Source organism: Galleria mellonella, unplaced genomic scaffold, assembly GCF_026898425.1.
Source record: "Galleria mellonella isolate WM207_F2 unplaced genomic scaffold, CSIRO_AGI_GalMel_v1 utg40, whole genome shotgun sequence".
Lineage (NCBI taxonomy): Eukaryota > Metazoa > Arthropoda > Insecta > Lepidoptera > Pyralidae > Galleria > Galleria mellonella.
In genome coordinates, this window is record NW_026442094.1 from 6177033 (window position 1) to 6192191 (window position 15159).

Consider the following 15159-nt stretch of genomic DNA (forward strand, 5'->3'; position numbering starts at 1 on the left):
CTGTACATGTCTGTATGCGACAGCTACTTTTCTGTCAGCATGTTTGCTATTTTAAGTTTTATATAAAAGTAATAGGTACCTGCAACGTATGCCTGGTCATGGACTGGTATGGAGTGTTGCCATTGGCAACCGGTTTGGGCCTCAGCTGTACGGCGGTTCGTTCCACGTTGGCGTACTCCACCGCTGACGGAACACGGCTACTTCTGAAAATGTGTTTTATTATAAAGTTATAAAAATACATATAAGATATCATATATATTCCAGACTAGTTGTAGCCCGTGGCTTCGACCGTGGTTGTATCGTGATGTCACCTCTAAACTTCCTCAGGAAATGAAGTATTCATTTTTAAAACTCATGTTATTTTTTTTAAAAGATGTCGTCTATATGTATAAAGGGAATTTTATGAACTTACTATGTTTGTCGTTTCCGACAATTGTTTCGACTTTCTCTGGAAGTTTTCTTCAGGGGGAGTCAGTCTCTTTTTTTTATACAACTTAGAATGGCAAACAAGCTGACGGCCCACCTGATGGAAAGTGGTAATCGTCGCCTATAGACATGAGCAGTACCATGCACATAACAGAGTATACTGTTTCGTACATGATACCCCCCATGCGCTGCCATTCCTGAGGACTTAGGTGTTATTTCTCTGTACCCTGTAAATTCACACCATATTCCACCCTTCAAACCGAAACACAGCCATGCAAACACAACTGCTTCACGGTTGAAACACGAATGGGACAGAGGTATCCAAGCAAACGGCTTTTGTACAAAGTCTCCCTCTGTCTCCCTACTCACATTACTGTGACTCAAAGCACCGTTATCCCCCCTCCTTCATTTTTATACGTTTTTATGTAATAGGGAGATAAATGAATAATTTGACTTCGACAGGGAATTCAACAATTCTTTTCCCCCTAGTCGCAGTGTAATAGACACATTTGAAAAACAACAAATACATGTCGCAGTGACTAAGATGAGATAATGTCAGTATGAAAGGTTGGGGGGAAAGGGATCGTTAGTAACAGGACTAGAGGCCCATTGCTAACAATATATTTTATCAGGTCGACTTCCACGCGGTTCCCATTGGAAACCATCTTGATTGTTTTTTTTTTATAAATTCATCCCTATGGACCAACTGACCTCACGTATATATATATATATATAGTGCCCCGCCAGTGTATACCGTTATCATCCATTAAAAAATATCAAAGGTTACCACTATAACTGTTTTGTTTCCACCTTTGTCTGACATACATCATTAATACCTTAATTTAACTAAGCGGTACATCTTTACATAATTAAAGACTAATTACATAATTATCTTAATTGCCAAGTTTATTTTTTCTTTATCGTTACGATTTGTAGTGATAAAACCATAACAATATTAAATTCCATGAAATTACGTAAGTGTTGTAAAGATTATTTTTATTAGATTACGGCTTACGAATTTCAGATAAAGCTTGTTTGTTTAAAGCCGAATGTTTGTTTGATCTATTTTATTACAGTGATAAAGCTATTTTCTGCCTATATTACATGGTACTATCCAAATAAATAATAGTCAATTTTAAATTTGATGAAGGGATGGGGGCGGCGGTAGCGTTTCTCTTAAAACGTCATCAAAAGCCAAACTCCGGTTGCCAACCCTCGTGCCAAGCGTGGCAACTGTTGGTAAAATCCTCCTTATGAGGGAAGTTATGTATACTGCCACTGCTGAACATAAGCCTCCCACTGTTGGAGGGTCTTGCTAGTAGTTACCACGCTTGGCAGGTGGGTTAGCAACCGCAGTTAGGACTTGGTTATATTTTAAGGAGGACACTGCTGCCCATTCTCCACTTAGTATCGCTGTTTGTGATTCTTCTTGGAATTAACTATGAATGTAGTTTTTTAAGAGCATAGTAGAAGGAAAAATAGAGGGCAAAAGAGGAAGAGGAAGACCGAGGAATAACTACACGGGACAGATAAAAGAAACACTAGGTGTAATGTCGTATAGGGAGGTCAAGGATATGGCCTGGGATAGAACTGGCTGGAAGAAGATGCATGAATTAGTTGCACCGACAAGAAGAAACTCTTAAATGAAAAGAGAGAGTAGTTCACAATTTGATATAGAACAATCACTAACCTCATAGTAATTTCCCTCTCAATTGACTCCCGACTCTTGGGCTTTGGAGGTAACACAGGCTGCGTCGGTCTCACCGAGGGCACCGGCCTTCGCACCGCATCATTGACTTTTCTATCTTCATACAAAACTTTTCTACTCTCCTCGACCCCGAAATGTCTTTGAATATGTTCTTCAGACACGAACGGTTTTCGTTTCATATTCTCGTCGAATACTGGTCTTTCAGGGATCGTTGGTGCAACCGGCGTATAATTCTCTTTGATCAATAAATTTGGCATCGAGTGTCTATAATTTTGATTACCAGTTTTTGGACGGCTGTGTAACGGCGGCTTTTCCGGTGCATTCGGAACTGTGGATATATCTTGGACAGATTTTTGGATGATTCTATTCTGATCTCGGAGTAGATTTTCCCTTTGCCGCCTAAGCTCTTCTTGTTCGAGTTGCAGCAGTTCTCTTTCGAAACGTAGCACTTCCTAATTTTGGATTTGTTATATGTATTAATAATGTGTGTTATATAAGGATTTCAGGTTAGTAACTGATTTTAGTGACACGTATTAGTACAGGGCAAAAGCTAGCGTGCATTATTTATTTTAAGTATGATGTTTTACAAATGAAATGGTATGTTATGAGGGTTTCCATTAAAAATTATGTTTCTTTCATTTAAAACATTCAGTTTACATGATATGGTAAGAAGTAGTTTTAATAAATCTATGATTCATAATAAAAATTAATAATATTTACTTTTTATCAATGATCGTCCATGTATATTAATTAAAAATTAAGTTTAAAAATGTGTGCAGTTCCGGAATTTATAATACGTACTTGTACATAATTACATTGTAACATAAATATTTATAAAATATCATATAAACCGAAAAATTTTCAGTATTAAAGTGTTTTAAAACATGTGAGTCACCTTTGTATGAGAATCATCAGTGTTCCCATCTGGCCAATCTGCGTTAGTGCGACACGCCTGCAAAGTTACACACCGCGGCCATCTTGTTAATGTTATTTACACACAACAAAATGGCGGACGAACAATAAACCATAATATTGATACACTGTATAGGATTTTTTACACATTATAAGTACTTAAAAGGCGCTTATCAGTAAAGTGAAATATTTTAAGATTATTTTTTTGTATTAATAGACTATTTTTATGATAAGATTATGTAGAAATATTATGGTTTTAACATAAAACGCAATGACATCGATTTAATGATGTTTTTTTTTAATGTTAAATATTAGAACAAATTTGAATACTATTTTCTTCGAATTTCAGACATAGAGAACTAACTATCTAGTATAATCAATTACTAAAGAAAATGAAAATATAACAATGAAACGAGTAATTAAAATGCGTAAATAGTGCAAGATACATGCAGTGCAAGTATATATTATAAATTCTACAGAAGGTGCTAGTGCAAAATGAAAGGCAATATTGATAAAGTAAATAATATTTATTTTTAAAGGAAAAATTAACATACATTTATATAAGACACGACTAAACAAAACTAATATATTTACTGTAGTTTGAAAAGAATCCTAAAAACAATATTTATTTTAATGTATATACTCGTAATTTTGATACAATAAATTATACATTAAAAGCATTAGAAAGCAGGATTGGTTAATTTTGCAGCATTAATGTGTTGAATACCACAAATTACTTTTGTAAATACAAAACTTGGTTTAAATGCAAAACTTATTGGGGTATTCAAAACATACTTATATACAAACTTATATTAAATATAAATAAACAACATATACATGTATAACTGTGCTATTAAAGCATTTACAGTGCAGAAACCTTATTTAAACCATACCTTTAATTATTTAGCGATAATTGTAATTCGAGAATTTTTGTTGAATCAACTTTCTCAAAATAAATCTAAATTTAACACTACGAGATCTAAACTTCAACTAAAATCAAATCTATACTTTCAAATATATAGATAAATAAATATTTGTAGGTACAGAATTATCTTCTTGTTGCATTTCACTGGTGTGAAATGAAGAAAGTAAGAAATTTTGGAATTCTAAAAATAAAACTATGCGAATCATTTACATATAATCATTAGCATATTATTATATGTATAATCAGTAATATAACAGTAAATTGAACTTATGAAATAACTTGCGTGAAAGAAAACAAAGCTAATAGGATATTTACTACAAATTTAGCTAAATAAAAGAGAAGAGCTTTCTTTACATAATTTTCATATTCTATGTTTAACTTTTATTTGGTTACCTGTTGCTGTTGTAGTTTTTTGTCCAATTTATCTATTTTGCTAACGTCGGTCTCTTGTGTTTCGGTTAGTTCAGTTAGTTTAGAATTTAAGTTAGACGTGAAATTTTGTTCTTGCTTCTTAACTTGTTCCTCTTCATCCGATGTTACCGTCACGTGTGTGTAGGGCTGAAAGTTAAGTAATAAATTTTAATAATTAGACAATCAAGTCCTTATATAATTTGTTGTATCTGAGAACGCAATACATGTGGCATATCCTGGATGATCAGGGAGTAATAATTATGAATAAAATATATACCGATGACTATTAAGAACTGCTTTATCAAATACTTTTTTTTACAGAGATTGAACTATTTTCTTCCATCCTATTAATATAATAAATACGAAACTTACATGCAAAAACTACTGAATTAATTTTAATAAAACTTAGTACACGGGTAGGTTATATCCTAACTTAGCATGTTTACTTTATATATTGAGTCACGCGGGTGAAGCCATGGGATACAGCTTGTATTAAAATACAAGTATGAACACGCAATACTGTTTACAGAAAAAATTAATAAGATGATTGTAACCAACTGTACGAGTAACACAAACTTGTACATTTTCCTAAATCTCTAAACATTTTGAAGTCCTTATATATCACGGAGCATATTTCCAATTCAATGTAGCACAGGGCAAAGCTGTAGCCTTTTTTATTTATAATTAGATTTGGACAATGTTTTAGGTGGGAATTGGTTGGAAATTTTAATTGGTACAGAAACGTGGTCTCGCCCAGAATCGACCACTGCGATATTTTTAGTCGGAGAAATAAGCCACGCACTCCGTTTGTGTATCAATAATTAAATATTGCTTTTGAAAGGATGAAAGGGAAGGCTTCGAATTCAATCTCGCTCAGACCCTAGCTAATGGATTCGTTTGGGTAGAGCGAAATAATGTTAAAAGGTCGTCTATGAATATTATTCAAGATTTTTTTTATGTAATGAACTGTATTAAATTAGGTTTTTAAAAACCGAGCTATAAAAAATGTGTCAAATGGGATTTTGTTCTGTACAGAATGTTAAATGGCAAACAATTGGTAGGTAACTGTCGCCTATAGATAAAAATAGCTGCATATATATGATAAAATACACTGTGAGGTCCATTTATATATGCAAAAAACAACGATTTTAATTTTGAACCGAGCAGATTATATCAGATATTTAACTTTAAATGTTAGTCATAAAGTTTAATATAAGTAGTGGATGCAGGTGGCTCAGGACCGTTCCTTATAGCAATATACTGGGGAGGCCTATGTCCAGTAGTGGACAGATAACAGCTGACATGATGTTTAACTTTTAATATAAATACCAGAATGGATTTGTGACAAAAATTTGTTATTGCATTATATATATATTATCCTAACATACCTCACTATTTTGTCTGCTATGAGGGTTTGAAGTTTCGGGTGAAGACTGCCCTTTATACCACGCTTCAGCCGAAGGTCCTCTATCGATGTCCACACCAGAGTCTCTACTTTCCCTCAACTTTTCGTCCATATCATGTGAGAGCGTTTTCTTGTAAAGGAGTTTTTCTATTTTTGTCTCTTCTTGCAGGAAAGACGTTATGTCTGGTCGTGGTGCTAATGTTAGATCGACATCTAAATAACTGTCATCTTGACCTTCGATACCAAGAAAGCTGGTTCGTTTATTTCTAATTTCCTTTTTGATGCGGCGCGCTGAACTTGTATGTTTGAAGTTGCCCTGATATTGAACAATAATTAAAATATTATAACATTTATCGACAGAAAATTGAAAATCATCTAAAAGAAATTTTTGTTATAAGTATGAAAAATATGCATAGACAAAGTTAGTCAAAATTACAAGGAAATTCAGGAACTAGTGGCTACCTCACAATTAGGAGGGAAAAGGATTGCTAGTAATGAGGTCTTAAAGCCCATTACTGGCAAAAGATCCTATCAGAAAGACATCCGTGGGGTTCCCCCTGGAAACCACTGTGGTAATTTTTTTGGAAAATTCCTCATGATAGGCTGGTCTGCTTTTTTCTTTATTATTCTATATTAACTGCGTTTGCAGTTTTTTTTTATATTTCTATAATGCTTTTTTAAATATGTCAAGTGATAAAGTTTATATACTTACATTACCAAGTAGTTCGTCTTCAGTGTTGTCTTCGGTGGGTGGGGGCGGCGGTTTCTCTTTCGGTGGTTCCATAGCATTAGTAGCCAGATCCAATGGGAACGCTCCATCATCAACACTGTTTTGGTAGAATATATCTATATTTTCATAAAGTGGTGCGACAGATATTTTCTTGTCGCTATCAAAATCGAACGGTTCAATTTTGTTTGATACTTTTTCAGAAGTGCTATTTCCATTTTCAGTTTCCATATTGCTATTGTTATCAAAACTATCTTCTGAGTCCAATTCTTTAAAAGCCAATTCTAACGCGTCAATAACCTGTGAGAGAGAAAATACGTTAAAAATGTACATTGGTACAAATAATATAAAAAAAACTGTTGTAAAGCTAAACAAAATTTAAAATAAAATTATTGATTAGTACTCAATATTTAAAAACTTCACATAAAAAAAACAATAGAGACCAAATTAGATTCACTAAGAATATTAATTGTATTTGGAGAAAAAAATATAAATGTGAAAACAGTGCTATTTAAAAAGCATTTAAATTTTAACAGGACATTTAAATTTGCCAAACAGAGTCAATTAAAAAAAACTTACACAGTAGATATCGTATCGTACATGCAAGAAACAAACTAAAATGACATAACGGGCAAAACGTGCGGCGTAAATGAAAGTTAATGAAGCGAAACATCTACATGAAACAAATCTTACCTTAGATACCCATCACCAAAAGCTGATGTAACAATACCTAATGCGAGAGAATTAGATCGTAGTATAATTTTATTTTTAATTAAAAATTATGAAGTTACAAAATGATCTGCACTTCAAGAGAACCTGTTCTAGTATGAGGCAGTAGTTGTTCAAGATAAAACTATATTTGAATAAGATAATAGGCCTCAACAGATAACATTATCTACAGAATTCTAATTCCTGAACTAATATATTTGTTCATTGATTAAGCACTAGTAGATAGATTTAATATTTACAAATTAACTATAGGTAACATATACATAAATAAAACCCATATAACAATGTAACATATATTTTTGGTAATATGAATTACAAATATCACGTTTTACGAATAATTATGCTAATGACGGGGACGTTAAATAATAATGGGGTCATGTCTAAGGGTATTATATCAGTTTTCAATATTTATTATACTTAGACTATTTATACTACAGAATGTAAACCCTGTTTATTCTAAAGATCTATTCATTTATTCGATCAATGTATGTATGATTTGCTAAGTGCTAGGAATTTGATGGGATATTTAACACGAATTTTTAGCACATCTAAAGGATTAGGTACATGATAATGGTTTTGTGAGTGAACTATATAGTGTTGATTGCAAATACTATCTAACACATACGTTTACCGATTCATTTAATGTGTTTTAGTAAATACTTACTAAGGAATTCTATGTCATTACAATAGAGTATAGAAGTTATGGGTGAGATCAATAGATCATAAAAATTCTAGAAAAAGTGTCCATTCATGTTATCTCATCTGACTTGCAATATACTAGCAATATATGAGAAACAGAATGGGCAAAGAACAAGCCTTAGGCCTGTTTATTGGCATCAGAATTATTCGCGTGTGTTACTGTTGTTGTTACCTTGTTATTAATAAACAAAATAGTTTTTCGTCTATTAGGTTCCAAGCAACGTTTAGTTCTCTTTTGCCAAAATGGATTAGAATCTTGGGAACTTACCGTCGCTTCACCATTTTGGGGAGTTGTAATGTTATTATGACATTGATCAATGATTTCATTATTTTGATTATTAGAGGTAGCACATTTAATGTTATTATGAGCACGATTACATGAATCATCACTGACATTTACATCAGTAGATGAATCCTTCGATGTGGATGTTACATCAGCTAGTTTATTAGTAAGCGAAATGTTATAATTAGTGGTTTTTAGCGTTTTAATGGAATTCTTTGGTGAAATATTAGTAGTGGTTATTATATTAGAGACAGTTACCATTGGCATGCTCTTGCTGTTAGTAGAAATATTAGTAGTACTAATTTCGTTATTGTTAGAATTGTTCCCAGCACCAGCATACATTTTGTTGCAAATTTCATTCAAGTTTAAGTGTATAGTCATTTTTCCCTCAAATACCACTGTGTCTCCTTCCGAAGCAGTAGACACAGGCTCATTCAAACTTACACTAGTATCTTGATTGTCCAGACTTTTGAGTGTATCTTCATCTTCTTTGTCCATTTGTATTTCTGTTACTTCTTCAGTGACACTAAGCTCTTCTGGTTGAGAAACAGCTTGTATATAATTACTCCCACTATCGGTATCTTCAACTTTACTGTCTTGCTCTTCAATTTCCTCAACTATTATATCTTCTATGATTGTTTGAATTTGTTGAGGAATTGCCTTAAGCTCTTCTATTTTATGAGGCTCTAAAACTGGAGCACTATCTTCATTTGAAGATTCGTATTCAGATGCTTCTATCATAGGCTCCTCAATTGGCGATGCTACTTGAGTTAAATCAGCAATATCATCAGCTGGAGCACAGGAATCTCTGGCTGTATGTATACCACTATCTTCAGTTTCAATATCACTAGGAATAGTATTATTTTGCATTTCCGTACAATCAAAGTCTTCTAAACTTTGAACTCTTTCAAAAGAATTTGGTGAAGATTGACCATTGATATCCAAGCTGTCTAGGGACCGACAGAAGCTTTGCATTTGGCTTTCTATTCCTGATAGGCTAGATTTCAAAGAATTGTCTGATAACTTATCCTTTGAGATAAGCTCTTGTGTATCATGATTGGTAAGTTCTTCGTCAACAGATATTTTAGGTATTTCCTTGTTTTTGGCAGCATCAAGACAAGATAATCGTTCTTTTAAACTCATTGATACTTGTTTAACCTCTGTTTTTGATATCTTTTCCTCTTCCGAATTTTGAGATTTAAAATTTGATAAGCGTTCTTTCAATGACTTTGTATTAGTAAGATCACCATTAGATAATCTTTTGAGTTTTTCAGGCTCTATCGATGCAGTTTTTACTTTTTCAAGAGAGGATAAACGTTCTTTCAACGGTTTCACTTCGACAGGTAGTTTAGTTAAGTCACTAGTAGATTTTGGAATCTGAATGTCTTCTGTGAACTTTTCTAAACTAGACAGTCTTTCTTTAATTGACTTTTTGTTTGTAATATCAGGTAATTTTGGTTTATTGATTTGTGACTCCTGTGAATTTTCTCTCTCGAATTGTTCTCTTCGTTTGTTTATATCAACTTTTGGTAAATCTCTTTTCTGATTGTTATTTTTGGTGTCGTTTACCCTTTCCTGTTGGAAAGATGAGACTTTCTCTTCAATTTTGTTGCTGACTGATGTCCTGATTCTGTTTAGATCACTATTTATTTTTTCCGGTGATTTTTCTTTTAAATTGTTATTGACGACTGTCTTGACAATGTTGCTGTTAGTTTGTGAAATGATTCTCGACTTATAACCCTCTATAGCACCCTCGTATGTGTATTCTTCGGGTTCTGGAGAGCTTATCGTCGTGGTCGTACACGTGTCGTATTCGTTAGCACTCGAGCACAATTTGCGGTTGGTGTCGCAGTTGGAAAGGTTGTCGACATCTGAATGATGTTTATCCAGGTCGATACCATCGCTCTGAAAAATTTTAATCAGTATATTTATTTACTTGCCCTGTTACGTTACTTTACTAGTGGTTGTAGAACTGTGTTATCTTGATGGATGTGCAAAGTATTACCGACTTCTTTATAATATGTAGAAACAAAAAGCTACAGATAATCTAGTTAAGACTGATTATATTTATTCATGATTATAATTTTAGATTATATTTTGTTATGATGAATATAATCTATTTGCCTTTATGTAACGAAGTATATACAAATCCAACGTATCATGAGATGAACCTATTACCATCGCTAACAAAGTTGTCCAAGGCTAGTTTCTATTGTATTTTTATTCAAATCCCTAAATTACTTCTAAATGATTCTCTATCAAATTGTCTGTGATACACCTGAAGATTCAGTGGTGGGTCAAATTTTAGAACAATATCAGTATCATCAGGTGTATCAGATATAGAAATTTGATGGTAAATCATAATGTTTGTTGGAACAACTATTGGTGTTAGAGAAAAATATTCCTTTAAAATATTAATAAACACTTACCGCCAAGCTATGTGTGTCGCAGTCCTCACTCAAGCTGCTCTTTGTGCTGGAGGTGCCTATACCGAGGTCGCTCAGATCATGTGCGTCATCGTCAGCAAACACTGCTAGATTCCGCCGTCTGCGGCCAGCTCTGGAAAGAAAAAAGACAATTTTATTAATGGCTGTGCAATTAGAACGTAATCATTCTCTATTATATTATTTTTAACATAATATATATTAAAATTTCCAAAGACAAATTTATCATTGAAAACTATTTTCAAATACTATTCGTCATAGGTAAATAAATCCTTGACAAAAAAAAAGGTGTGTTATAAGTTAAATTATACGTTAAAGAAAAGCTAGTTTTTTTTTTTTAATGTATGTTAATAGAATGGTAACTCCATCTGTGCTATTGGTATATTTTGACGGAGTACCAGTGAGGGATGATAGGAAAGGATCAAGTCAGCTCAGTTGACCTATTGCGACGAATTCACAATAAATTAATCATGATGGTTTCCAGGGGGAACCGCGAGGAGGTTGCTTATACTCCATTACTAACAATCCTTTCTCCCCATCTATGAAAAAGTAGCTACCAAAATAATTTAAATGTTTTTTTTTTTATATATTAAGATTTAAGTGGCACTGTTCTTAATTTCTATACTGGGGGGAAGGTATTGTTAGTAATGTGGACCATCAGTCCCATTGCTAGCAACATATCCTGTGAGGTTGACCTTCACGTGGTCGCCCCTGGAAACCACCGTGCTGAATTTCAGGTGTATTCGTCACGATGCGCTAACTGATCTGCCTTTTCATTCTCATCTATCATCTCTCATTGGTGTCCCGCCAGCGTATACCGTTAGCGTAAGCAGGGTAACCGTTCCATTATAGACTAAAAATCCCATTGCTAGCAATATACCACATAACCAGGTCGATCTCCATGCGGTTCCCCTTGGAAACTATCATGATTAATTCCTGATGAAATCATCATGATGGGCTAACTGGCCTGTTTTCATTCTCATCGATCACCCTTCACTGGTACTCCGCCAGCGTATTCCGTTAGTGTAAACGGAGTTACCAATCCATTTTTATCCAACAAAAAAAAAACCGTTCCATTATCATTAATTGAAAAAAAAAATTACTATATTACGTAGCTTAGGATAGAAGGCATCTGTTAAATATTGCAACTAGAACATTGATTAGTTATTCTTGACTGAGTCATAGTTGGTATATCTTATCATGGGAGATTCTATTCAAGCTACTCGAAAATAAAGGTTTTACTGTATATGAATTAAAAGCACGGGTGTAATTGGCGTTGTAAACATATACTATAGCCATAAAAAAAAACAAATTGATAACCTACTTCTTTTGTAAGTTGTTTAAAAATGCATTGTGTTAGACTAAGTTTTTTTTTATACAACTTAGAATGGCAATCAGGCCGACTGTCATGGCAGAATATTCTATAATTACTTGCAGATAGTCGAATAGGTGGATCGTGTTTGTTGTCATTACTCACCGATGCCGTCATAGAACCATACATCATGTCTGCGGAAGATTACTTAGTCAAAGCAAATATATATGCAGATAATGATTTGTGCCATTAGCGATTTGCCGGTATATTTATTCGCCGTGCCGCTTTTAAGATTGGCAGAGTTAAATCGTACATACGTCATCTTACTAATAGATTAAAACCGTCAAAAATACGTGTGGAAGTGCATGTTGCCATGTGGTCCCGGCATAGAATAGGCCACCTCTTCATTTTCCGTGGGTGTTGTAAGAGGCAACTAAGGAATTAAGGGATGGGCAGCAGCGTCCCCTTATAAAACATCTCCAAAGTCTAACTGCGGTTGCCAATCCGCCTGCCAAGTTTGGAAACTACTGGCAAAATCCCCTAAAGGGGAGGCTTATGCTCAGAAGTGGACAGTTGGAGGCTGACTGGCTGATATGATGATGAAGTGCATATTCCATATTCACTATTTTTGCCAAAATACGACCTTTATAAATATGTAATATTTACAATATAATACTTTATTTAATAACATATACATACATAACAATGTCAAATAACTTGACAGTCTATATTCACACAAATTACTAATTGTAACTGTTAACATTTGCTTGAAAAGTATCAGTTGAGTTCCTTGCTTGTTATTTTTAACTAAAATTGCATTTAAATAGATTGTAAAATGACAATTAAAAATGCTTGTAATTAAAATTAAATTAAAATTATTCTTATTCTTAAAGTAACACTATAGGCCCGTATAGAAAGTAAATCTTTATTAATGGGCAAATTAAAAAGCAACTTTTTATAGACATTACAAATTATAAATATACGTAATATCAAATTTTTGTAACGATACAAACGTATATGAAAAATTATAAAAAAAAAGCTAATCAGTAATATTCATGATAAAACAATAATATATTATGATTATGAAACTATTTACATATTTATTTGACAGTAATTTCAATCATTCGATTTACTAATTTGGGAAATCGTCACGAATTTATATACATGTCTACCTATTCTCGTATTTATAGACATACATAGATAATTATGTATAAAACATATAATTTTGTACAAAAGTCGCAAAGATAAATGAAATATTAATAAAAAAATAAATCAAAAATATTATCATTAAATCGATAAATATATTTATAAATCAATTTATATATTTATTACTGTCAAATAATCATTGAATCACAATACTAATCTTGAAAAATATGATGTGTTTATAACATATTTTAGCATATAAACAAAGGCACGGAACTACGTGGTATATTGTAACGTTGATACATATTCATTTCGTATTAATTTAAATCACTCACGATGATCATCATCGTGTTAGCTGTAACTGTCTATTGCTGAACATTTTTTTATGCAACTTAAAATGGCAAACAAGCTGAAGGCCCCTTGATGGAAAGTGGTAACCGTCGCCTATAGACATGAACAGTACCATGGACATAACAGAGTATACTGTTTCGCCCATGATATCTCCCATGCGTTGCTATTCCTGAGGACTCAGGTTAACACCTGTATACTCTGTAAATTCACTGCCATATCCCACCCTTCAAACCGAAACACAACTGCTTCATGGTAAAAACATGAATGGGACAGAGGTGCCCAAGCAAACGACTTTTATACAAAGTCTCCTTCTGGCAAATACATATACATACATACATACATGAATATAGGCCTTCCCCATAAGAGGGGTTTTGTTAGTACATCTGACAAATATATCGGCAACCGAATTTTTGCTTTTGGTTATGTTTTAAGAGTGACTATTCTTCTTTAGACCAATAAGTTCCCTTAGTCGCCCCTTACGACCCCCACGGGAAATAAATTTCAATCATTAAATTGGAATATTTATCTAAAAATTTAATAACTACATAGCATAGTGTCGGTTAAAAGACCGAAAGACGACTATAATATTTAGTAATATTATTAGTAAAGTAACAGTTGTTCAAGTAAAACGTTACGATCTTGCTGTAGTCTATAATATAATATAAATTGATTGATGGAATATAGTTTGGTTGTTAGAGAGCTTGTAACGTGAGGTCGTAAGTTCAAACAGTATATACTTGTATACTACATAACGAGGCGAACGCCTACGTAAACATGAATATGCAACTTGGTTCAGAATTCATTAACTATAATATTAAAGTTTATTTTCAATAATATTTGTTTTAATACAAATAATATGTACGTTAATACTAAAAGAATTAAGTTTTTCAGATACTACTATCGGACTATTAACAGAATGTTTTTAAATTGATATTGTTTATTAAAAAACTTTTATATAATATGATGTTGTAGAGAAAGTAAATAATGTTATTATTTATGCATTTAACTTTTATGTACATAACAAAGGTACACATGGCGAGCATAATATCTAAAGAAATTTTCTACTGATTAACTGTACAGTAAACGGATTCTTAACCCTTTTAGTGCCATTGATTTTTACTCATATCTACTTAAAAATGCCAAAGAAATCTTTGTCGTGTTGATGTCATTTACCTTTGTCTCTAAAAAAAACTGTATCTCCTATAAAAATTATCTAATTTTTTTTTTACAGCAAGATAAACAGCGACTGATTTCACGAACGTTATGACGCTCAATGCGCACGAGTGCGATGGCGTTCGTCGGCATTCAAAGGGTTAAAAGCTTGAAAAAAAAAAGAACATCTATTAATTAAGGTATGACAATTGAATCTTATTAGTTTAAACTTAGAAAATAACTAATATATTTATTTACTATTTATTTATGTTTTAAACATAACGAATATATGAGTATATTTGACTCCGCATTAAATGAACTTGGATCGTGAGAATCTATAAAGGATTTTCCAAGACATAATGTTTCATAAATATAGACAGTGAGCTCATTTCACATAATTAAGCATGATAGAAAGGACAATAGTTAGTCAACATAAAAATATTCAGTAAAAAAACATGTGTAACTTTAGTTTATCTATGGCTTGAATCACAATAATAACGAAGTGGGTTATAATTAATAGTTTAAAGGTTTG

At 32.8% G+C, this 15159-nt stretch overlaps 1 protein-coding gene across 5 annotated transcripts in view; it reads right to left on the minus strand.

The window, feature by feature from the left end:
* LOC113520348 (LIM domain only protein 7) overlaps nucleotides 1-15159 on the minus strand; it is a 244680-nt gene that overhangs the window by 6026 nt on the left and 223495 nt on the right. For 3 of the 5 annotated variants that reach the window (XM_031914582.2, XM_031914581.2, XM_031914583.2), the window contains 8 exons: nucleotides 10655-10784; nucleotides 8484-10130; nucleotides 6500-6814; nucleotides 5771-6103; nucleotides 4365-4529; nucleotides 3030-3086; nucleotides 2117-2586; nucleotides 80-203 (listed from right to left, as the gene is read on the minus strand). In XM_031914582.2, the coding sequence (XP_031770442.1) occupies nucleotides 80-203; nucleotides 2117-2586; nucleotides 3030-3086; nucleotides 4365-4529; nucleotides 5771-6103; nucleotides 6500-6814; nucleotides 8484-10130; nucleotides 10655-10784 (3241 nt within the window). The remainder of the gene's footprint in view (nucleotides 1-79; nucleotides 204-2116; nucleotides 2587-3029; nucleotides 3087-4364; nucleotides 4530-5770; nucleotides 6104-6499; nucleotides 6815-8483; nucleotides 10131-10654; nucleotides 10785-15159) is intronic. The other 2 variants (XM_031914585.2, XM_031914584.2) reach the window with 2 other exon arrangements.